The sequence below is a fragment of the Opisthocomus hoazin genome, chromosome 7, assembly GCF_030867145.1.
Source record: "Opisthocomus hoazin isolate bOpiHoa1 chromosome 7, bOpiHoa1.hap1, whole genome shotgun sequence".
NCBI lineage: Eukaryota > Metazoa > Chordata > Aves > Opisthocomiformes > Opisthocomidae > Opisthocomus > Opisthocomus hoazin.
The window spans coordinates 45386428-45408733 of record NC_134420.1 but is presented as its reverse complement, the minus strand read 5'-3'; the positions used below and the strand labels follow the sequence as shown (position 1 = coordinate 45408733).

The window sequence follows — 22306 nt, the reverse complement described above, 5'->3', positions numbered from 1 at the left end:
GCTTATCCTAGCAGTGTAACGGGAGGAAAGATTTCTGTGCTTCACAGGCACGATGTTGATGACAGAAGAGGGTTTGAAGCGGGCCCCAGTCTTGTGTCTAGCAACATATGGGCTTTACGTGAACTCTTATTCACTTTGAGATGTTGTGTGGATGCAGAAATTATTTGCATTGATTGCTGCATGAGGACTTCCATGTCCTGGCATGCCTGGAATAACTAGGGTGGAGCTCTTCATGTGGCTAAGAAAACAACATGAGATAAATAATTTTTAAAATTCTCTGCTCTCTCTTGAAGGCAGTGTCCAAGTTGTTCATGAAGAAAGAGGTCCTATGTCTTTGACAAAGTAAATGCATTTTCTGTGTTCCACAAGGCATATGGCATTTGAAAGGAGGTTATTTGTGGAATAATGCAAGCGTGCACAGAGCTGACTGTAGGATTGATCCCTTTATATTGCTGTCACTTCCATGCATGCAGAGCTGGTAGTAAGACTCAGTCTTACACTCCCAGTCTGTGGTTCTCCCCAGCTGACTACTTATTTTGACAAAGCAGAGAAGGGAGGGGAAAATAATTTCCCTCTCTTAGAAAGGCAATCTTGTGAGAATATACAAACTCTTGAAGCACTGTTCTGTGGCATACCTAGCTAACATCTGTGCTACAAGCTTGAATTGCAAACCTCTTACAGCTTTAAAACGCTTACTGGAAGTTTTAAGTGAGTCTTTTTATAACAAATGCAAGAGTGTAAGAACACTGCAATTAGTCTCTGGATATATTCTGGGTATATGCAAACTTGGAAAATATTGTTTGCTGTACCTGTAAAACCTGTCTGAAGGTAGAGCATTGTTGTCAATTTTCATATACTGGCATCTAAGATTGCTTATACCCTTATTCATAACAATAAGAAATCCCACTGAACTGAACGGCATCGTTTTGCAGCCCTAAGCCTTCAGGGACTGTATTTTGCTGTTTATGGAGAAACCTAGATGTGAAGAGTATGGATGTTGTTTGGCTTGGGACCAATGTCAAGTTGATATGTGCAGAACCGCAGTTCTGCCTCCGTCTGCACACAAATGTGCAGGTTTTGAGACCCAGCCTTCATGCAAAGCTGCAGTGCCATTAAACAATGGTACAGCAGATGCTCGGTGTGTTTGTGAGAGAGGGGGAGGGGAGCACAGCACAGATTGATGGGCCATCTGCAAATATTTTTCCTAAAGAATCTGTAAGGCTAGAGAATCTTAACTGAAAATAGATGTCATTAGAGATCCCAACCCTTCTCTGACCCTACTGCTGTCTGTGTGGGGCAGAAATAGCTGCGCGTTCTGTGCAAGTGTTCCTGCTGACCTTTTTTATTGTGTTCTGTAGTAAAAGCTGAGGTTGTACAGGCGGAAAGAGGCCAGGATGCTCTCACTCCTGCACTCCCTCAGAAAAACAGGCTGCCTTGTAAGGCCTGGGCTAGGAAGCAAAAGGTAGCAATCTTCTGAGATCATAAACCGTTAATACTATGCCCTGAGACCCACTAGTACAGCAGGATATTGGTCGTCATAGGATGGCAGTGTTCATACCTTAAACCGCTAGTGTTGGGGGTAAGGTTGAACTGCTGTATTCGCCTTAGCACTCAGCAGCAGACTGGAGATTCAGGAGCTTTTACTGCCAGATATGTATAATACTAGATGCAACTTAATTCATGGCATTCCTCCTGCCAGAGCTGTGAGTAATGCAAACTATCAGCCACATCAGAAAGACTAGAAGAAACATTGCTTCATGGCTTGCTGGCTGGTTCGTGGTGGTGAATTTGGGTGTTTATTCAGTTTGAAGTGAAGATACTCTTCATTTTGGGGAAGGATTAATTGTGTCTGCAAATTTTAGGTTGCAAGCAGAGGTAACAAAGTTTTTTGGAAGTAATGCCAGTGGGACCCTACCGTCCAGATTTTTTACCATCTTCAGCCTAGTTTTCTGCATCTATTTGGAGAAGAAGTTATGAAGGGATATGACCTCAGAAAGCGAGGTCATAGCTTGTCATTAAAGCTGTACATTGTCTTCAGTACAACAAATCTTTCCTCATCTTTAATTCTTATCTTTCCTCTTTCCTTTCTTCTGTCATCTCTCCATCCCCTCAATCTAATAATAATGATGGTAGGTCTTGGTCCCCTTTGTATTTTAAGGAAGGACCAAAGTACTGGATCAAAGGCAGCTAAAAATGTCATCAAAAGGTTCAAAGTCAGGATTTTGTTGCGAAGTGCTGTTGTCTTGTCTCTAGAGCGGTACAACCAGCATGCTGTGTTAACAGTCTGCAGGTTGCTCTGTTTCCTTGTTGAAGTTTTAGTCAGATTCCAAAAAATATTTGCAATTCCAAATGGGCAGTTGTAATTGCTCAGTACAGAGTAGCTTGTCACAAGCAACCTTCAAAGTTGGGCAGAAGTCAGCTTTTCTACCAAGATCAATATGCTGACAGCTTACCTCTGTGTAAGGCTTGCGCTGGAGCATAAGGACACCATAAATGATTGTGTTATTTAGCAAGCATTCTGCAAGGGAACTTTTCCCGTTCCCAAACTTAGTCAAAGAGAAGAAGAAAAGCCACTGCTTTCTTTTGGAAAAGGGGGACAGCATTCGCTTTAGATGCATTCCTGATCCTCTAACCCTCAGTATTTTTCTGTGCAGTTTTTCTAGTTTTGTTCTCCAGGTTAAATAAACCTGGAACAGGTTGCCCAGAGCAGGTGTGGAGTCTCCTTCTCTGGAGATATTCAAGACCTGCCCAGACAAGGTCCTGTGCAGCCTGCTGTAGGGGACCCTGCTTTGGCAGGGGGGTTGGACTAGATGATCCCCAGAGGTCCCTTCCAACCCCGACCATTCTGTGATTATGTGATTAATACCACAAGATGCAGGTAGCTCCAGCAAAACTCGGACCTGATAATATAGGTAGTCATGTCCTGGACAAGTAACTCAGGACAAGGTCTCTGAAGTTTCTTGGTGAAGCTACCTTAAGACCATGCAGTCTGAATATCATACAGCAGGACTGTAAGCAGAAATTTATATCCAGGTCGTTTTGTCACTATGCCAAAGTAACTGAAGGGCTGATAAGATTATTATCTGTCGGTGGTTTAGAATAACCTCATTCAGAAGAGCAAGACTTTGCCAGGTGCTAGGCAGAATGCAGTAGAAACTAGTGTAATATGGGTGAGTCAGTTCCAGTTTTCACCTACAAAGTTAGAAGATACTCTGCTATTCTTTCCTCTGGATCTGGTGGTCTGTCAGAGCTGACCTGTGATGACCTGCTGCAGGGGATCTCTGCTGCAAAATGAGTCTAACCTTTCCTAACTCTTATGTGTTTTATATAAATGCTTTATAAAGTAAAATATGATCAAAAATAGTATTATGGCTTTTATGCCAAAGTGACTAGCTAATCTATGTAACTTTTGAAGCTTACTATGTGTGCTGAATGACCTTTTTCTTCCTCTTCTGTGGTAAGCAAAATTTTGACTTTGAATTTGGATTTATGGGGGAGGATTTCAGGAATATGTAAACTTCTTAGAATAATCATTGGAAACTCGGAAACTAAGCAGAAGAACTTAGTATGTTTGGAAATTAGGTTGGGGCTATTACAAATGATCCACTGAAGGTGAGAGAAGGATTTACTCAAAAGTGAAGGTTAACAATACAAGAGTTAACCATTTGATTATTCTTTGGGCCTTACTTTTGATTACAGAGTGTATTGGATCTTAGAATCTATTAAAAATGTGTAAATAAGCTAATATAATTTTTGGCATTCTGGCTTTTATTTTGTATCTGAACACTAGCTGTTAGGGTCCTTCTTAAGCTTGTTAGACTAAAGGGCTGGAAACCTGGCGTGTATGATGAGGGAACAAGTCTGTATTTGATGCTATCCACAGATCCGTAGCGACAGCCTTCATTGCTGTAGTTTTCCTGTCTTCAGACTGAAGATGGTCATGGAAGACCAAGTCACACTATGACCAAAATATGAACCCTATTTTAACAAACTTAAAATTATAGGCAGAGATGCTAAAATCCTGCCAGTGAGTATACTGAACTACTTTGTTTATGCTGTTTATGTCTGCTTTGCTAATGTGACTAGCTGGGTGGAATTTTTAAACTATTTTTCTTAAACTGGAGTTGGTCTGAGTGACTCAGCTTGAGACTTTGACTTGGATAGCATTGTACAAGGCAGACAGTGTATGCCATAGTGCTTATCTGTAGGTCCAGTAGACATGTTGCTGTTTCCAAGTCTAAATCTTCTTTCCTGTCTCTTCATTTGTATTTAACTATGTTGGTCATTCAATCATTGTAAACTATTTTTCTCCAGAAATTTTCAAATTATTCTCATCTAAAGTGACACCAACTGTGGATAAGTACTGTTTCTTTTAAAGTTCATTTGTATGAATTAATAATGTATTTATTATTTGTCATCTGAATGTTGCATATCTTTGGACTTCTATTTCACAGAGTCAGTGGGGAAAAAATAAGAATTGGAGCAAATTTCGTATTCAACAACCTTGCAAAGTACCGTTCACTGCATCTTGTGTGTGTTCTTCATAGGGGTGAAGGATAGCAAGTGGTATATTGATTTATTTTGTTTTGTCACAGACTCCACCTTCAAGCATTTTGTAAATGCCAGAAGGACTGATGATGATGAAATGCATAGCTGTTAATCTCCTAGTTCGTCCACATAACTTCTTCACCTTCCCTTACTGATGAAATAAGATGATGGTTGAAGTCTTCCTGATAAAACAATAGGACTTTTGATTACAAATTGCCACCCTAAGCGAAGTTAGTTCTGTTCTTTAATAGCAAAATGCAACATTATTTAAGGAAAACGTCAGTAGTTTAACTCCGTTCATGAAGTATGTCTATAAATATACCACACTGTTTACAGTCTATTGTCTATGGCAAAAACCCTCTTTGTTTTTTAAAGGAGTGAATTTTGTTTTGGTAGCACACCAGATGCTGGGTGGTTATCCTCGTAGGGAGAGGTGTAGGAAAGCAGTTACAGTTATGTTAAAAATGAAGAAATATCTTCCATGGGGAAAAATCTAGTTCTCTGTAGCTGATAGCTGTACACGGGAAGTACACTTTGGGGAGAAAAACACCATGTAAGTCTAAGCATTTATTGTAAAGTGTAGATGCATTGCCTTATGACTCCTGTTTTCAGAATGTTGTTGGTGAGGGTGTTTTTTCTAAATCGATATTTCAGAAAAATATTCTACCTGGTTTTTATTCATTTTGAGATCTGATCCATAGCTCTATGGCTACTATTTTTGTTCATTTTTAACTCTGTCTTTCGGACTCCTTCCTCATCATCTTTTTCTCCTTTCTCCTACCTTCCTGTTGCCATCATGAATACTGAGAGTATCAAGCAGACAATTTTCTGAGGGATAGAGATGTATCATTACTTGTCTCCCGCTTTGTTCTGTCTACTCCTTGCTAAGACAGCCAACAGCCTTGATCCCTTTTCCTGTTCCTTGCAGAAACTGGCTTTGATTCAGGGCTGAATCTAGTGGTAGAAAAGTTGGCAGAAGTGAATAGATCCTGTTTGGTACCAGTGGAAGTCACAGCGTGTATTAAATATCCCTGGGTATTTTCAAGAGGTCAATTGTGTATGCATATAAATGTATTAAATGTGTACGATATAAGACCAGTGTTCTGTGATGTAGTTAACTTATTTTTTTATTCATTTCCTAGGGAGAAGAAAGCCATAATTGATCCTTCTTTGTTCAAATACAAAGTCCAACCTATTAAAAAAGAACTATATGAAACCGTGATCGTTAGAGCATCTCAACTGAGGTAAAAATTAGTATATGAAAGTTTAAATTGTGCTTTATAACTGCATGATTTGTGTAAGTCACTGTAAGATGTTTTTGATACAAAATGGCATTTTAAAATATTACAGTTATTAATTAGAGGCACTGGGACAAAATACTGTGTTTCACAGGCTATCCGTAGCAAGGGTTCCAAGCTTTACTAGTATTAACACACATACCAACTCCTTACAATTCTCTGCTGTTGTTGGCACACAGGTGAGACTTGCTGTTGCTTCTGATACAGCAGTGCCTACTGCTGTGACTGGAGTAGGTGGAAAAAGTTTGAGAACCCTCTTTTGTGATACTGATGAACTGTTGGCATTCTGAGCTCACTGTGAGGTAGCATTACGGGTTTGGAATGTTAGAGCAGACATTGGCCATCAGACTGTTCTACTGCTCTAAAACACAAGGCTGCAAAGAGCTTTTGCTTCTTAAATAGCGTAATTTTGTATTGAATTTAGTTGAACTTTTTTTTAGAGTAGATAGTGCATCGAAACTTCAGAAACTGGATACTTTGGAACAAAACTGATTTCAAGTAATTTAGTTCCAGTGTGAATCGAGATTACTTTCTTTGTTACCTACTCCTGTGTAGTTTGTTTTCTCCTTCCCATGAAGTAGTGCGCGTTCACTGGGATGCTGGGAAGTGTTCGGAGCGCCCGATCTCCTGTAGCGAGGAGTGCCTCAGCCTGACCAGGCAGTGTGTGAATTCACCCCTCGCACTTGTTAACTTGAGACTTCTGTACTTTGCTGTCTCGTCCGAGAGATGTGAATGCTGCTTTCCTGCTGTTCTAGTTTGCTTGTTTGTTTTCATCCCCTTCTGAAACAATCAGGCTTTAATTTTATATGAGGATTTTAAAAGCTACTGTGATAGAAAGGAATGTTTGGAGGATCTAGCGGGGGTGAATAGGCTGTGGAGTTTGTATGTGTGGACATACGAGGAACAAGAGGACATACCAGCAACTTCAAAACAAAAATTACAGATTAACTGTTTAAGTATTACTTGGGTTTTGTTTTGTTCATAAGGAAATTTTTAATTGAAGTGGGGTTGCAAAGAATGGCTGTTAGTTACAATAGTAAGCGTGTAATTTATAATTAAGAAAATGTGAAATAGGTCAGTCATATGATCTGTTACATGTGTCCTTGCGCTTACTGTCAGCTGTACTCAAACAATAATTAAAGATGTTAGTTGATAATGTAATCTTTCTTTCCTGGTACAGCCGGAGGAAGCATCTCTTATCTCGTGATAGACTTAAACTTTTTCTGAAACAACACTGTGAACCACATGATGGAGTCATTAAAACTAAGGTAAATGCGAAGGAATAATTTGTGGGATGGAATTTTTTTTTTGCTCTTCTCTACTAGCTGCTCAGAGATTCTTTTTTAAGCTACATCAAGTTTAGCTTTTTGTAAGGTATACTGTATTGAGTTAGTATTTGACTCTTCCAAAATAAAAAATGTATACTGCAACTTTTTTCTGTTGATGCCGTGAAAAGTCGGATTGAAAAACAGGGTTTGTTAACTTTTGCTTGTGAACAAGATAGTAGTTTTTCTGTACATCAAGCAGAATTTAATTCTCTATTTTCTTCTTTAGCTACCAGTTTAGAAAAGTCCCCAAAATAAAAATGGGAGCTTTTACCTAGAAAAATGTTATTTATTAAAACATAATGTAATTTTGCTTAGTCTACACATGAATTGTTTTCATTCTTCATGGTATGCAGCTGGTATTTCGAAGTCAAATAAAAAATATTTATATTTTGGCACAGTAAGCTAATATCATTCAGTTGTAATGCTTTTAGCTGGAAAATATTTTATTGTAGATTGAATTCAGTCTCCAGTTGTTCAGTGAGACAGAAGTACTGAACAGTTCAGGTGTCTGGAATGGGCTTTTGGTGAGGCCTTAGACGTTGAAGATGTCAAGATGCATATTTTTGTCATCTCATGTGAAGATGTATGGTGATACTTAGTACATTCAGACTAAAGTTCACATCTTAGTCTGTGCAGGATGACTCTGAGCATTTATGCTTCCTTGTGCTGAAGGAACTGAGCAGCTTTTCCCATGCTTATCAAGTAGGCAGCAATTTCCCTTGCCTTGCTTGCTGTGCTGCAGGAGATTGTGGACTCTTTCACTGCATATTGGAGCCTTGACCCTGAAATCCTTCTTATCTTTGTCTTGTTTTCAGGAAGTAACATGTTTGTTTATTATGCCTTGTATTTTCTGTGTGTGTTTAAGAGGAATCCACACACAGCTGTGTAACTGCTCGTTCTGCTCAGGAAAGCTCTGAGAGATGAGAGTGTCAGTGGGAGTCTTGCCTCTGAAAGTTGTAGAACATGATAAAGGCAAATGATTTCTAAATAAGCTTGTAACTTTAAAGTCTGTCTCTTTTAAAGAAATGGAAATAGAAGAAAACAGAGCTGAAAGGGGTAAACCACCCCCTTGCTTGGGCTTGTTGGCGATCATGTTGTCCTTGATGTGATACAGTGTGCTGGGTCTAGTGATCTATGAGCAATGCTTTCTGGTGCCTCAGAAAAATTGTTGTATTCTGTATATGTGTGCGTTTGTCATCTTCTCTTTGGCTTTTGGCGGGGTGTCTCCTCGTTCCCTTGTCAATTGCCTTGCATTTCAGCAGTTACGTGAACATGTCCTGTTTGGCTTGTCTCCTTTGTGTCCTCATCTGTATCACGTGATAAGGGCAGACCTCCTGAAGTCACCAGGTTGAGAAAGCTGACTTGAAAAGAAACTTTGATGATTCAGAGTGAGAGAAGTCATAAATTTTTTCCTCCTCCAGAAATGTTTAAGTATAATAGAGAATTATGTGATTCTTCAGTAAATTAATTTTCCAGCTTTCTCTGTCACGATTCATTCTCAACACATTTCAGTAACTTACTAGGAAGACTGTGTCCAGCTGTGTTTGCTGAAAGGCATCTCAAGAAATAAGATCTTACCAAATGAGGCCAAATTCTGTTTTCAAACGTGTGCTGCTTACATTATTGTTCACTTGGTAACTCTACAGTTATACTATTTCAGAGTTTTATTTCTTATCTTAAGCTAACCAGTTGTGACTCTAGTTACTTTTCTTGTCTTTTTTTCGTGAATTAATGTTTCATTGATCCGCTTATATTTCTGAAAAAGAAAGAATGTCACAATGAATATTTTTTTTTTTCATCTTTCTTACTAAGGCAACATCAATTGCAAAATATAATCTAGCAGAACAAAATTTCTCCTGCTTCTTTCCTGATGACCCACCCACCTTTATCTTCAGTCCTGCAAGCAGACGGCGAGGGAGACCTCCAAAGAGGGCAGCTACTAGTCTTGTAAGTAATAATACTTTTAATTCCAGATGAAGACACATCAGCATAGTCTTTAAGTTCTTCCATTTTGTCTGAACTTTCACAGAAGTTGTAATGCAAGGTTGACATTGTGCTTTTTTCTTTGAGGATGAATTGGGATATATTATATAATTGCTATTAAAGTGGATTGCTTTATAGTTAAGCTAGTAAAAGGGACCATACCTGATATGTTATCTTCTTATTTTTATCTTTTGTATTGCTGTGATCCCACTAAGAAACTAGCTTTTCAGTATGTTGTGAAGGTGCATATAGAGTACTTGTCCCTTCTGGGACTGTTTAGTAAATAATTTGCTAAAAAATTGTAATTTGTACTCTTAGATACAGTTATGTCACCTGCCTATATGTAAACATACCAAAGCTTAGTGCTCTGAACTACTTAAAAAGAAAGTAGTAACAAAAAGTTTTGGATTTTCTTCCTCTCCCTCTTCCCTCCCAACTATTAGGCAGGATCTCTGAGTACATAGTATGTTTGTGGGAAACTTACAGCCTGTTTTTATTCTTGTTTTGGAGAACTGTTGAAAAATTGGGAATATCTGTTGCTGGTCATTTCACTGTGGATATGATGTTCTTTTTTTCCACTCCCCCTCTGAATTCTCTATCAGGAGGACGAGATTACTGCTAAACAAAGTATCCAAGGAAACAAAAGTAAAGTAGCAAGGGAAAAGACAAGGTTCCAGAAGCAAAAAGAAGATATGCAGGCCATGGGTAAGTTGAGGTTTAGTCCTCTGACTAGTAGAACCAGTTTTTGCAGGTCTGAGAGCAGGCCATAATTAGAGTATTTTTGGAGTTGTACCCTTCAAAGGGAAAATGCAGTAAGAGTGCATTGCCACAACACTATTGCAAAGTGCTCCTTTCAGTGGTTAGAGTGGTTGTTTCCTGAATTATTTTTTAATTATAATTATGTTACTAAACTGGGGAAATGTAGGAAGCTTGCAGCCCAGCTGTGTAGATTTCCATCTCAGATAAATAAAGAGCAAAATAAGTTTTTGCAGAAGTTCTGAAGTCACGCATAAATTTTACTAGCTGAAGGTATATCAAAACATGAACATTCAACACAAATCAATCTGTTGTATGAGGAAAATCCATAAATGGGAAAGCTACCTCAAAATTTAAAAGAACTGCAGTGCTTTCTAAATGTGTAATAATTCTTAAGGAAATCTTGAGTCTTTCTGAGGATGTTTGTGCGTAGATATTTAAGGTATGTCTAAATGTTTTGCAAGATTTCTTACAGTACATTTACTAATTTTTCTAATTAAAGGAGCGCAAATCACTTAAGATATTTTTGTTTCAGACTGAATTATTTTGGCTTAATTTCGACCTGTTTCTTGAAATCAAACTTAAAAAAAATAAATCAAATGGAGGAGGGGACCCACATACATTTTGTATGGGTTAACTAACTAAACTGGTGCATCTTCTTGGAGAGGCACGATGATGTTCTTCTGGATTGTAAGCAATGATGTCCTTCCTAAGGAAAGGCTGTTATCTGTGGAAATATTTCCATGAAATTCGGGTTTCTACCTCTTGTTTCCATTATCATAGAATGTTTTAGGATGGCAGGGATGTCTGGAAATTATCTAGTCTAACATCTGCTTAAATAACAACAGAGGTGCCTGAGGATGGTCAGCGCCTTTTCTTCAAAGGAGGTGGTGATACTAGGGTTTAATGGGCTCCACTAAACTTGTGTGTCCACTTTTTTGCACAGCTAGCTTCTATTTGCTTATGTGCTGGAAATGACAGCACAGAACAAGGTAATAGCTGATCAACATCACTGCTGCTTCCTATCTTGTGTGGTGTTAACTACAGCTTCTAGAGGGCTGTTTAAGACACATTATGGCGTAATTTTATCTTTGTGTTACCCCGTTGCACCCCAAAACCCAATGCCCTTGAAACTTACAGTTTCAAACAATGAAATAGCAGTCAGCCTTGAAAGAAGTTGCAGAACATGGAGATACAAATGTATTCTTTGTACTTTCTGGCCTCTTCACTAGAAAGCTGTCACAACATGTTGATATTCAGACTTTGTAAATGCTTTCTGTTTTTGTTGAGGACATAAAATGATGATGAATGCATCAAATAAGTAATAATAATTAAAAAAAACAAAACTGTGATGGCACACTTGTTCTGTGTGTTCATTTTTGGCCCAATGTTGGTCCATGATTATAAATTAAAAAAAAAAAATGCAGTTCTTTTAATTTGAAATCGGCAACACATTATACTGGTAATTTGAAAAGTATGATCCCATCCATGCAATAAGCTTAGAAGTACACTTTGAAATATATTTGTGTTATTGAATATTAATTTAAACATTTTATGTGTAAATAATGTTCAATTGGAATGGCAATTAGTGACATTCATGAAGTCTGCTATAAAAAGATGCTATAGTACTTTACTAATGATGTGGAAAGGTAGCAAAATGTGAATTACCTTGAAAGGTCATCCTTCTCAGTATGTAGAAGACAGTGGGGGATCAGCTTCACTGCTTTTGTTTGCTGGGTGAGAGCCATTGCTGGTATGTGTAGTAACTATCTGTAAAAGCAATCTAGCCCATTTTCAGAATTTTATGGGAAAATGCAATCAAAATCTTTTTTTGAGTGCCATCCACTTTGTAACAGCAGTAAAGATCTTTTTTCATTTCCTTCACTTGTGATTCTAGCTTTCTTGTTTATTCAATTAAAATGGTAAGCCCTCTAACCCACTTCTATTTGTTAGCCCATGTGTGGGTTGACAGACATTGTCTGTCCAGTGAAAGTGGGTATTTGTACCCCGCTGTTCTTCTGCAGACAACTACAAAGAAAGCTGGATCTCCTCAGGCAGTAGCATTTATTACCAATTAAAGTTCAGCGTAAACTGTGTAATAGAAGTAAAAGCTGCATAAAAACCACTGAAATATAAGTAGGTTTCAAATGTATTGACTCTTCATTAATTCAGTAATAATTAAATATTTAAAGATCAGTTATTTAAAGGTTTTTACTGTTGCAAATATTTAATGTTTATATGCCACATCTAGTTATGACATGAGTTTATTAAGCAGTCATACCTAAATAAGATGCTGTAATTATATGCAGTTAGAATCAGTTCTCATCTTTATACATCACTTGACAGAAAACAATGAACAAGTAATAGACTTCTGTATACTCACAAAACCAGAGAAATTTTACTTGTATTACAGTGATGACAACCTTGTAAAACATGTATAATCCCTAGGCTTAGAATTCTGATTGTCTATAGAACTTTCAAGTGATTGAATTTTGGTTGGCATAGAAACGAGTCTTCATAACAATATCTTTTTCATATGGTAATTATAAAAAAGATCAGTCTATTTAGCACAGTTAAATAAAATTAACATTTTGTAAAAGAAAAAGTAACTTCGGTTTGTTGCTTTTTTTTTTTCCTTTACGGTTTTTGAAAAAGCTAAATTAAAACAAGAGAAGGCACATGCTATAGAAGCTAAGAAAAAGGAGAGAGAAGATAAGGAAAAAAAGAGAGAAGAATTAAAGAAGATTGTGGAAGAAGAAAGGATGAAGAGGAAAGAAGAGAAAGAGAGGCTCAAAATAGAAAAGGAAAAAGTAATGCATTTGCAGTATATGTGTTTAATATAGGAACAGTATAGTGGCTTTCTAGTTTACTTGTTTCTTAGTTGTTATCTGCTTCAAGTTATTTTCCATTAGCTGTTTTCAGTTCATAGAAATGCACTTTAGAAGAATAGGCAGTTACAAATCCATAATCATACCTTATATTTCTGGATAACATTCGCTATATTATAATCTTGGTTAACGAAAAGTTCACCTTGAACTTACTTCTGAAGTAATGTGGTAAGGGTTTTGCCAACAATACATGACAGTATTTGATTTGGTGGTTGTCTTCTACTGAAGTGTTAAGACATTGTACTGCATCAGATTCACAGCATATTAAATGGTTGTGGGTTTCCTTGTGGTTTGTCTTTGGATGGAAGTTGCTAAATAATTTTTTGTCATTTTGAATATGAAGAAATTAATTTATTCCACTATATTTTACCACAGCCACATCCACTGTCTACTTTGATGGTCTTTTTTTGTGGCAACTTTCATAAATACCCTTATTTTTAGATATTTTTTCCTTGGCCACTGCCATTTAAAAAACCAAACAAACAAGACTGCATGTCTAATCTGACATTTTTGCCAATATCTTCTTACACAAAGTAAAAACTATTAGATTATTTCATTCTAATTCAATATGTTACAGTCTTATTTTTCAGTGTGATTGAAATAGTAAGTGGTGCAGTTCTAGAAATTGTAATAGGGTGATCTGACCATATTTTGTGTGCAATTGTGACTCTCTCTTTCAGGAAAGAGAGAAGCTGCGTGAAGAAAAAAGAAAATATGTGGAATATCTGAAACAGTGGAGTAAGCCTCGAGAAGATATGGAGTGTGATGATCTTAAGGTATGACTGAATATGGAATAGCTCAAGCTCATGCTTTACGGGGTCCCCAAGCTAGATTTCCTAATGCAGAGGCAGATCTAGATCTGATCTGAATGCTAGGAGTTGTGAATCACCTGCAGTCAGGTAATGTTTTGCAGTGGTGATGCTAACAGGATCATCTGCATCTGCATTTTAACTCTCCAGTAAAAGCCTGTAAAGCTCTTCTGTTCTCAGTGTTAATGTGGAGCAAATGTATTTTTAAAGCACTTGTCTTACGGAGTGGCAGGTATTGAGCATGCCGGACTTTTCTGTTAAATATACAATATAACTCAATATTTGTTCTAGGTGAGTTTCCTTAAAAGATTTGGGTAATGAAGAAACCAAATTTTTGGCTGCAAAAGATGGAAAGGACATTAGTTTGTTATTCCCTGTAGCATTCTTTTGATGTAAACTCTAGCAGTATCCTTGCTTAACCAGCCCAGCATCTTTCTGATCCTGGAAACCTATAGAAAGTGACAAGAATTTACCTCCCAAAGAACTTAATATTCTAAACAAGAATATAGTGTGGCTGTACCTAAGGGAAGGTTGTCTCGTGTACAGTTATGTACACTTTATTATGATTAATTTTGGCAGGGGATAGCGAAAAGAGTCAAAATTGCCAGAAATACCAGCATGGGGGTTTATTTGAGATGCACAGGGGGACATGACAGAAGTGCAGAGAGGACAAGTGGGAACACAGGATAGCGTTGAAGGAATTGAAGTGTTGGCACTGGTAGGGAGGAATATGAGAATATATTTGCAAGGAGAGCTGTATGGGCACTTGAAGGTGAGAGTGAAAACTCCTAGCTGTGTACAGAAGGGGAGAAGAAACTGAGAAAAGAGCATTGTCAAAACGAGAGGAAGCTGTGCAAAACAGTGCTGCTATATTTCGATTGGAAAAGAAAAAGGGAGGGGTAGGAAAGTAGTATTGTCAGTACAGTGAAAATTGACAAGAATATGAATAAAGATGAGTTTAGGTGAGGAAGCTAGAAGAAAGATCCACCCATAGACTGTTTTTCAAAAAGAATTCCCTTCTCGGGAAATACCTTACTGTGTTCTTCTGAAAGCATAGTATATGGCGTTCTTCTCATTAATGTATGTGAGCTACCACCTTTGTGGAAAGGAGCCATCCTTCTGGAAATTTTTTGACTCTGTCTGCTAAGAAACATTAAGTGAAGACAATCTTGAAAAGTTACATCAAGATACCAACTCGGTGTGAGACGCTGTCACCTGTGATTTGGATGTAGTGCCTCTGTGAAGTGGTCTTGTTACATGGTTACATCAGCCCCCTTTAAAATGTTTTCAGCTATTGTAACTGCCTCACCAGCGCAAAAGCCCAAATACAGGAACACTCAGTCATTAGACATGATCTTGCATATCCTTGTATTTAGATGGGTGTGGTTTTATATGAATGTGTTGGGTTTTTGTTTGCTTGTCTTTGCAAGCAATAACGAGTAACTTTTTAAGAATATGTTTGTTTTTGCTTGTCTGGACAGTTCCGCCAAACTTAGGTTCAGTACTCTTGTGAAATAATACAGGTTTGAAGGAAAAATCTTGATTAACCAGTGTTCTTCACTTGTAGTGGATTTGAGTTCCTTTAAACCCAGATACAAAATTGTTTAACTCCATGAACGGGAATAAACTTTTATCCCAAAAGATTTATGTCCAAGTTGCATGCTCCCTTGTTTTTAAAGTTAGTGCTACCACAGATGTTTCTGTGATAATTGATTATGTGTCTTGTGGAACTACTTTCAGTAAAATGTAAAGAAACCAAACAGTTCTACTCCTTAGAATCATAGACTGTTTGGTTTTAATCACTTGTGTACTCTGCTACAATATTAAGTTGTCCTGTTTGGATTGCAGGAACTTCCCGTTCCAATGCCAGTGAAGACGAGACTTCCTCCTGAGATCTTTGGTGATGCTCTGATGGTTTTGGAGTTTTTATATGCTTTTGGGGAACTTTTTGATCTTCAAGATGAATTCCCTGAAGGAGTGACTTTAGGCAAGTTGTCATTTGTGTGGCAAGGTGCCCCAATTTTGTGGTGTCCGTTCTCCTACCAAACATCTTAAATGCACCCAAGTACCAGTACTACAAAATTTTCTGTGCAGCTTTAATATGTCAGTGCTTACATGTGCATATCAATCCAGTTTTCTCTTCATAGTCAACTTCTGCAATGTTTAGACAATCAAAATTAACTTAAATGTAGAAGCTGTTAATCTACTTTTAAAAATGGCTATTTGTTCTTTACTCTTGCAGTAATATATTAAGAAAATAATGTTGTTTTGTCAGCACTCTTTTCCAACAGCATCACCTTAGGAATATTTGCAGTAAATTGTGGAACAGTAACTTGATTATCATACCTGAAGGAAAAAAAAAATGTTTTCATTCTTCAGTACATAATCGTTTTCCAACTGTGCGGCAAAAGTGACGCTTCTTAAACTTTATTCACAGAAGTTTTAGAGGAAGCTCTTGTAGGAAATGACACTGAAGGCCCACTATGTGAATTGCTGTTTTTCTTCCTGACTGCCATCTTTCAGGCAATGGCCGAAGAGGAAGAGGAAGTGGCCAAAGATCAAATAGCTGATGCTGAGACCAAAGGTCAGATCCTTAATTTTACTGCTGAAAAACTGAAATTCCACTGGAATTAACTTTAAACTGCATGATTTGTGGCATTCCTTTGTTTAACCTTGTCTTATTATGCATGGGTATTGTATGTAAATGGCCTTGTTTTTTCTCTTTTATCTGAAATTAAAGCCTTCATCTGGGCATGGAGGGTGGGATCTGAGGGGAATAGAGAAAAAGCAAGCTCATTGTTACTATGATTGTATCCAGCAAAGCATAATAAGCTTTTAACAGCACTGCTCATGTTTTGGAGTTGAGGGACACTTGTCTTCACCTTCCTGCTCTTCCTTCAGCACTGTTAGATGTTTCTCCTGAGGAAACAAGGAATTTTCCTAAATCTTCTCAAAGGTCTTTATCTGTTGCTACCAAAAAAAAAAAAATCTGGACCTAACTAGATTAAAAATTAGAACTCTTCAGCACAACTATAGTGAGGAATTCAATATTCATTGTCCTTCAAGACTTCAAAGTATGCATCCATAACTCCTAGATACTACCACATCTCTGTTTTTTCTAGTAAAGGATCTCACAGTCACCCTGCCTTTGGCCTTCACTCAAAGGCTGAAGTTGCCCACGTCTTCAGAGGCATTTGGTGTATGCTAACCACTGATCAGAAGGAGTGCAGGCTTGGTTCCAAATTCATGTGGTCAGGGACATTATGGATGTGTCTTTGTCCGTAGTAGACTGTTTCTGTTCTGTGTTCAGGCAACTCAGCGGTTCAGCCCATGGTCTGTGAATGCCCTAGGCCTCTTCCTGCAGAGTGCTCTGCCTGTAAGATCTTAACCGATGCCACATGGAGTGCTTTGCATACAGTTTGTCGATAATACAAACTTGAAGTATTCTCTATGTCCCCTTTGCACAAGTCTGGTTTTTAACGCCCTTGCAATGTGCTTCTCCCTTATTTTTTTTCAGCTCAGCTACTTATAAAGCTTACTGTGGATCAGGGAACTGATCTGACTACTTTGTTACACTCATCAAGTAGTGATGGTCTCTCAAAACAGTGTGTTGGTGTAGCTGAGGAAGTAGAAGGGAATGTCAGACTGGGAGCCTTGAAAATATTTTAAGATGTTACTGTTGCATGCACCTTCTGTGTTTGAATCTAAGACTTCTCAATTCTTTTGCCTTCTGAAGTGCTTGGTGGAAAGGGAAGGCAACTGTTGCGACACTGCTGTTGTCCTGTATGTCCTGTGTTTACGGACTGCCAGATTTGCTGACTGGTTAAGGGAGAAGCTTTGACCTTTCTGCTAGTCTTTATTTCATTAGAGGTAGATAGGAACATAAGAGCGCTCCCCATCTGAGGTCAAGTGAATCCTGTGGTTCCCCCAGAAGACAGGTATATGAGGTACAGGAAGATTCCTTTAATTCCTCCCTTGAAGACTATGCGTATTCCCATGCTTAAGATTTATGTCCAATCTATAAAATGTCTTCATACAAAACATGGGCACTACCTTCAGCAATAGAGACTGCTGTTGTTGATTGAATAAAGCTACAGATTTGATATGGTGTTAACAAATTTAGACTGTATTTTATTTACTGTTGAATTTAGTAATTAAACTGTGTCTTTTAACTATGGAGAGCACTACTTGGGCAATATAAGCAAGGATTCCATTATCAGGTAATCACAGAATAGTTGGTTAGATTCTTTATTATTCATGGGACTGATCAGAAAAAATGTAATGCAACTTTCATATTTTAATTTGGCTGTATGGGACTGGCGATGGCAAAAATCTGCCGTTGCGCTTCTAGTTTGGCAGAGCTGTGGGCAGGGCACTGTATGTATTATCTTTTACTTGCCTTTGAACTTTCATTTCATGTCACTCATGTTTAGACATCTCCTTTCCCATAAAATAATTACATGTTCTCGGCTTTGTAATTGTGACTAACCAAACCAGCAGTAGCCAGCATGTTTGCTCACTGAAATTCTGTACAGGCAGCGTTTCTGCAACAGAAAACACCATGGGTGTGGGGTTTTGGTGCGTACAGTGCTTTCTCAAACCCTGTTACACAGATACAGCGAGAGGGGAGGTGCAGAGGTCAATTTTGCAGTGTCTGGGTGGTAGTTTTCAAACAGCACCAATCATTGTACAAGACTGTTGTGGATTTGCTTTTTATGTAGTTGTAGTTTGGATTTGTGGCTCTCTGTTGACTTGGTGACTTTGTAACTGCTTAATGATTTGGACTTGAATAAAGTGAAGTTGTTGCAACGGTATACAGCGTTGAAAAAAATCTGCTAGCCCTCTGGAGAAATACTTGTAAGTGCTAAGGAAACTTTTGTCTAACAAACAGAAATTTTGCTGTTTCTTCCTTTCACTGTCCTGCTTTCCTGGTCAGTTTGCTAATGTGTGACGCTCATTAAGTGCAGATGCTTGTTTTGGTGAAATATGGTTTCTTAGAAATGCGTTAGTAATTCTATTTGTGCAGAACAGTAAGGCTTTATCTAAGTTACAGATTAAAAGTATACAGTGAATGGTGATAACCAGTATTAAAATGTCTAATTGGTTTGGATGGCCTTTCGTAAAAACAAAGTGATGTAGGAAATAACAATTCATTTGAGGGAATGAAATAGAGGTGTTCTTGCACTGTTGTTTGTTTTTGCTTTCAAGTGTGTTTACAGATTTGTTTTTGCTGCCTTTTATGTTGCCATTGTGCATGTTTTGTGCCTTGTGGTTGCTTTAACAGCGTATATATAGGGAGAACAGTGTATAGCATGTGGTGCATGTCTTTAGCTTTTAGTCGGACTTTTAGTTGCATTTAAAGAGATGTAAATTTTAATTTGGATGTTGGATTGAGTTTTGAATACGTTTGGTGCTTTTGTAAATATCAGCCCTCTTTTTGCTTTGTCTGCAACTTTAAAAAAAATGGCTTGCTTTCCTCCCCTCCGCAGTACAAGTTTTAATTTGCACTAGAATAAAGTGTTTATTTCCTTAAAGATTTAACAGAGGCTTTGGATGAAGATGCAGACCCCACAAAATCTGCACTGTCTGCAGTTGCAACTTTGGCAGCTGCATGGCCCCAGTTACATCAGGGTATGTGTGGGTTTCACTTCTTGTTTTGTTACTGTTCGTATTTTGCTCTGTATTTTAAAGCACATTTTTAATATTTATGTATGTGTTAATGTCTGTATAAAATAACTGTTCATTCTTCTCAACTGTAGGCTGCAATTTGAAAAACTTGGATCTTGATAGCTGCACACTTTCTGAGATTCTCAGACTTCACATTCTAGCGTCAGGTGCTGATGTAACATCAGCCAATGCAAAATACCGTTACCAGAAACGAGGAGGGTTTGATGCTACTGATGATGCTTGCATGGAGCTGAGATTAAGTAATCCTGGTCTCCTGAAGAAACTTTCAAGTACCTCAGTGTATGATTTGTTGCCAGGTAATAAAAGACAATAAATGTTAGAGATTATTAGATTGCTCATCAATTGATCGGTTTTGTAACTGCTTCAGATCAATAACGCTAAAAATTTACTGTATCATAGAATAATTTAAATTGGAAAGCACCTCTGGAGGTCACCTAGACCGACACCCGTCCCCTGTGCTCTGGCCCCCACAAGCAGGTCCCACGAGATCAGAGATTGCAGGGCTAGGCAGTCACATTACTTCTGAGTAGCTTTTTAAAAACCAGTTAAAAATTTGTTAGTTTTAATTGCAGAAGGAGATCTCTCTGGGAGAGGCATCTGAGTGTTTGATTCATCCCCTGCTTTTCACTGCTCTTCTGGTTTGGGTCTTCTCTTTGTTATACGGAAATGGAGAAAAAATTACTATCTACTGTTCCTCTGTCTCTGTTTTGAAGATATGTTGCATTTTAGTTCTTCTTTCAATGCTAGAAGTTAATAAATTTAAAAAAAAGGCTCGCATCTCTGAGCAAAGCAGGTATTTCAGGAAATGCCTCTTTGCAAGTGCAGCTGGTGCGCTACAGGTGTTTGACTGTTCTCAAGTGAGAACCAATCTTTAGTCTGGAGTGTGTAATAGTAAGTCTTACTTATCAGTTGTATAATGAAATATAAACATTGATCTGAATTTTATTAGGAGAAAAAATGAAGATCCTTCATGCCCTCTGTGGGAAACTTCTGACTCTCGTCTCCACTCGAGATTTCATTGAGGACTCCGTTGATGTGTTACGACAGGCAAAACAGGAGTTCAGAGAATTAAAGGCAGAACAGCATCGCAAAGAACGAGAGGCAGCGGCGGCAAGGTAAAACTAGGACACAGAAAGCTAAATTTTATTAGTACAAATTAGATTAATTCCTCAATTACAAAAGGCAGAGAGAAACAATAGCAGTGTTTATGTTTTATGCTGGTTTCTTGAGACCCTAGACGGGAGCGAAACTTAGTTGTGCTAAGCATTGTGCTTTCCCACATTACTGTTATTTTTAGATGATGCTGTAGTATTAAAGAAAAAAGATGTGACCAGATCACATACTAGATTAATTGCAGCTGGTTTTCTATATTCTTCTTCCTATTAGGATACGTAAGAGGAAAGAAGAAAGGTTAAAAGAACAAGAGTTAAAAATGAAAGAGAAGCAAGAAAAGCTGAAGGAAGAGGAGCAAAGAAATCCTGCTGTAGAAGTATCTGTTGGGTATGATAAATGGTATTACTGTGATACATATGACACAATACTTTTCAGTTATGTGGCCAGACCTTACCTATGTAGTTTTCATTGACTTGATCATATACAAAGGTATATTTTAATTTAAGTGTATAGCCCTCAATGTTGATTTTATTTTTCCTCCTGGTGTTCTAGAATTGCTTTATGAAAGTGATTTTATTTTTAAAATCAACGTTTATTGTACTCATAACTCAGCTGAAAGCTTGACAGTTTTTTACCTAGTGATAAGAGAAACTTGCAAAATCTATTTTTTTTGCATTACTTTTTGTCTTGCATTGATTTCATATTATATTCATTAATAGACCATTCTAGTTCATCTTCTAATTTGAGGAATTGGCCCAATCTGAGCTAGATAATACTGACCTCACATAACAGTTTATGAATCAAACTTAATAGCATTTTTTTAAAAAAATGCTGTGCTATACCAGGTGTTTTCCATAACACCAAGTTTTTTTGTTCTGTTAATAAAACTGTATGGTTTCAGGTGATAAGATTCATGCACATGCAACTGTATAGAATTCCAGAAAAAAAAAAAGCAAAGTGTATATGCAACATTGTATCTTTACCTGCTTGAGGAAGGGAGTTAGTTAACTAAGTCAGCTTGTAAAAGGTGAGCATGGGCCCAAGACAGATTTGTGCTATATTTTTGAAACTATAGTTATGATAAAATAATAAAAGAAAGGTTACCCTGTAATGGTTGCATGTAGTTCTGTAGGTTTTTAATTATATTTGCTAGACAAGAGAAAAATGTATAATAAGCATTTTATAAAAGGGTATACATTTTGATGAGGACACTTTTTTTTTTTTGGTCATGAAAAAAACAATTCAGGTCAGTAGAACTACACTAAGATGTCTCCAAAAAAGATCTGATTATAATAACGCTCTTCAAACATAAGAGTGAATACCAAAGAGCCGGTTTTAGTCTTTAACGTGGAACTTTCCATTTACAGTTCAGTGGGTTTCTTCTGGGTTTTAATATATTCTATGACCTAAAGTTTACTTTTGAAAAGCATTGTAGGTCTTTTACTAGCTGAAGTACTTCTGAGAGGAAGGTACTGTTTGTATTGAAGATGCCATATTCTGTTGTGTGGCTGTGGTTTTTTTCATTCTGTTCAGCTTTTAATACCTAGTTGGTCAGTTAGTCAACTTTTGTTTATTTTATTGTGTCAGGGAGGAGGAACGGGGAGACCTTGATACTAGTACAGAGAGCAAAGAAATTGAACGTAAAGAGCAAGACATGGACACAGTGACAGAGGATGAAGAAGAGCTGGGACCAAACAAAAAACGAGGAAGAGGTAACACTATAATGTACTTGTTAATTTGTGTACATGTATGCACACACACCTGCATGCACCTGGAAATTACTGAGTTTTACAGTAAATTTTTATAAAGTATCAATCTTTCTTGTAAATTTTTCAAGGAAAAGGAAAAAAAAGTCCATTATGATCACGTTTGGGTGGTGGTGAAGTGCATCGAGC

The 22306-nt window shown here is 37.6% G+C and overlaps 2 protein-coding genes across 6 annotated transcripts in view; one reads left to right on the top strand and one right to left on the bottom strand.

Moving 5' to 3' along the window:
* Window positions 1-22306, top strand: part of BAZ1A (bromodomain adjacent to zinc finger domain 1A) — a 66063-nt gene that overhangs the window by 20811 nt on the left and 22946 nt on the right. For 3 of the 5 annotated variants that reach the window (XM_075425327.1, XM_075425325.1, XM_075425326.1), the window contains exons 5-17: window positions 5691-5792; window positions 7027-7114; window positions 8987-9121; window positions 9760-9862; window positions 12569-12723; window positions 13482-13577; window positions 15459-15597; window positions 16048-16194; window positions 19146-19241; window positions 19370-19594; window positions 20248-20413; window positions 20685-20798; window positions 21999-22123. In XM_075425327.1, the coding sequence (XP_075281442.1) occupies window positions 5691-5792; window positions 7027-7114; window positions 8987-9121; window positions 9760-9862; window positions 12569-12723; window positions 13482-13577; window positions 15459-15597; window positions 16048-16194; window positions 19146-19241; window positions 19370-19594; window positions 20248-20413; window positions 20685-20798; window positions 21999-22123 (1691 nt within the window). The remainder of the gene's footprint in view (window positions 1-5690; window positions 5793-7026; window positions 7115-8986; window positions 9122-9759; window positions 9863-12568; window positions 12724-13481; window positions 13578-15458; window positions 15598-16047; window positions 16195-19145; window positions 19242-19369; window positions 19595-20247; window positions 20414-20684; window positions 20799-21998; window positions 22124-22306) is intronic. The other 2 variants (XM_075425329.1, XM_075425328.1) reach the window with 1 other exon arrangement.
* The window catches only part of PSMA6 (proteasome 20S subunit alpha 6), a 242834-nt gene that overhangs the window by 205337 nt on the left and 15191 nt on the right, over window positions 1-22306 (bottom strand). The gene's annotated exons all lie outside the window — the stretch shown is intronic.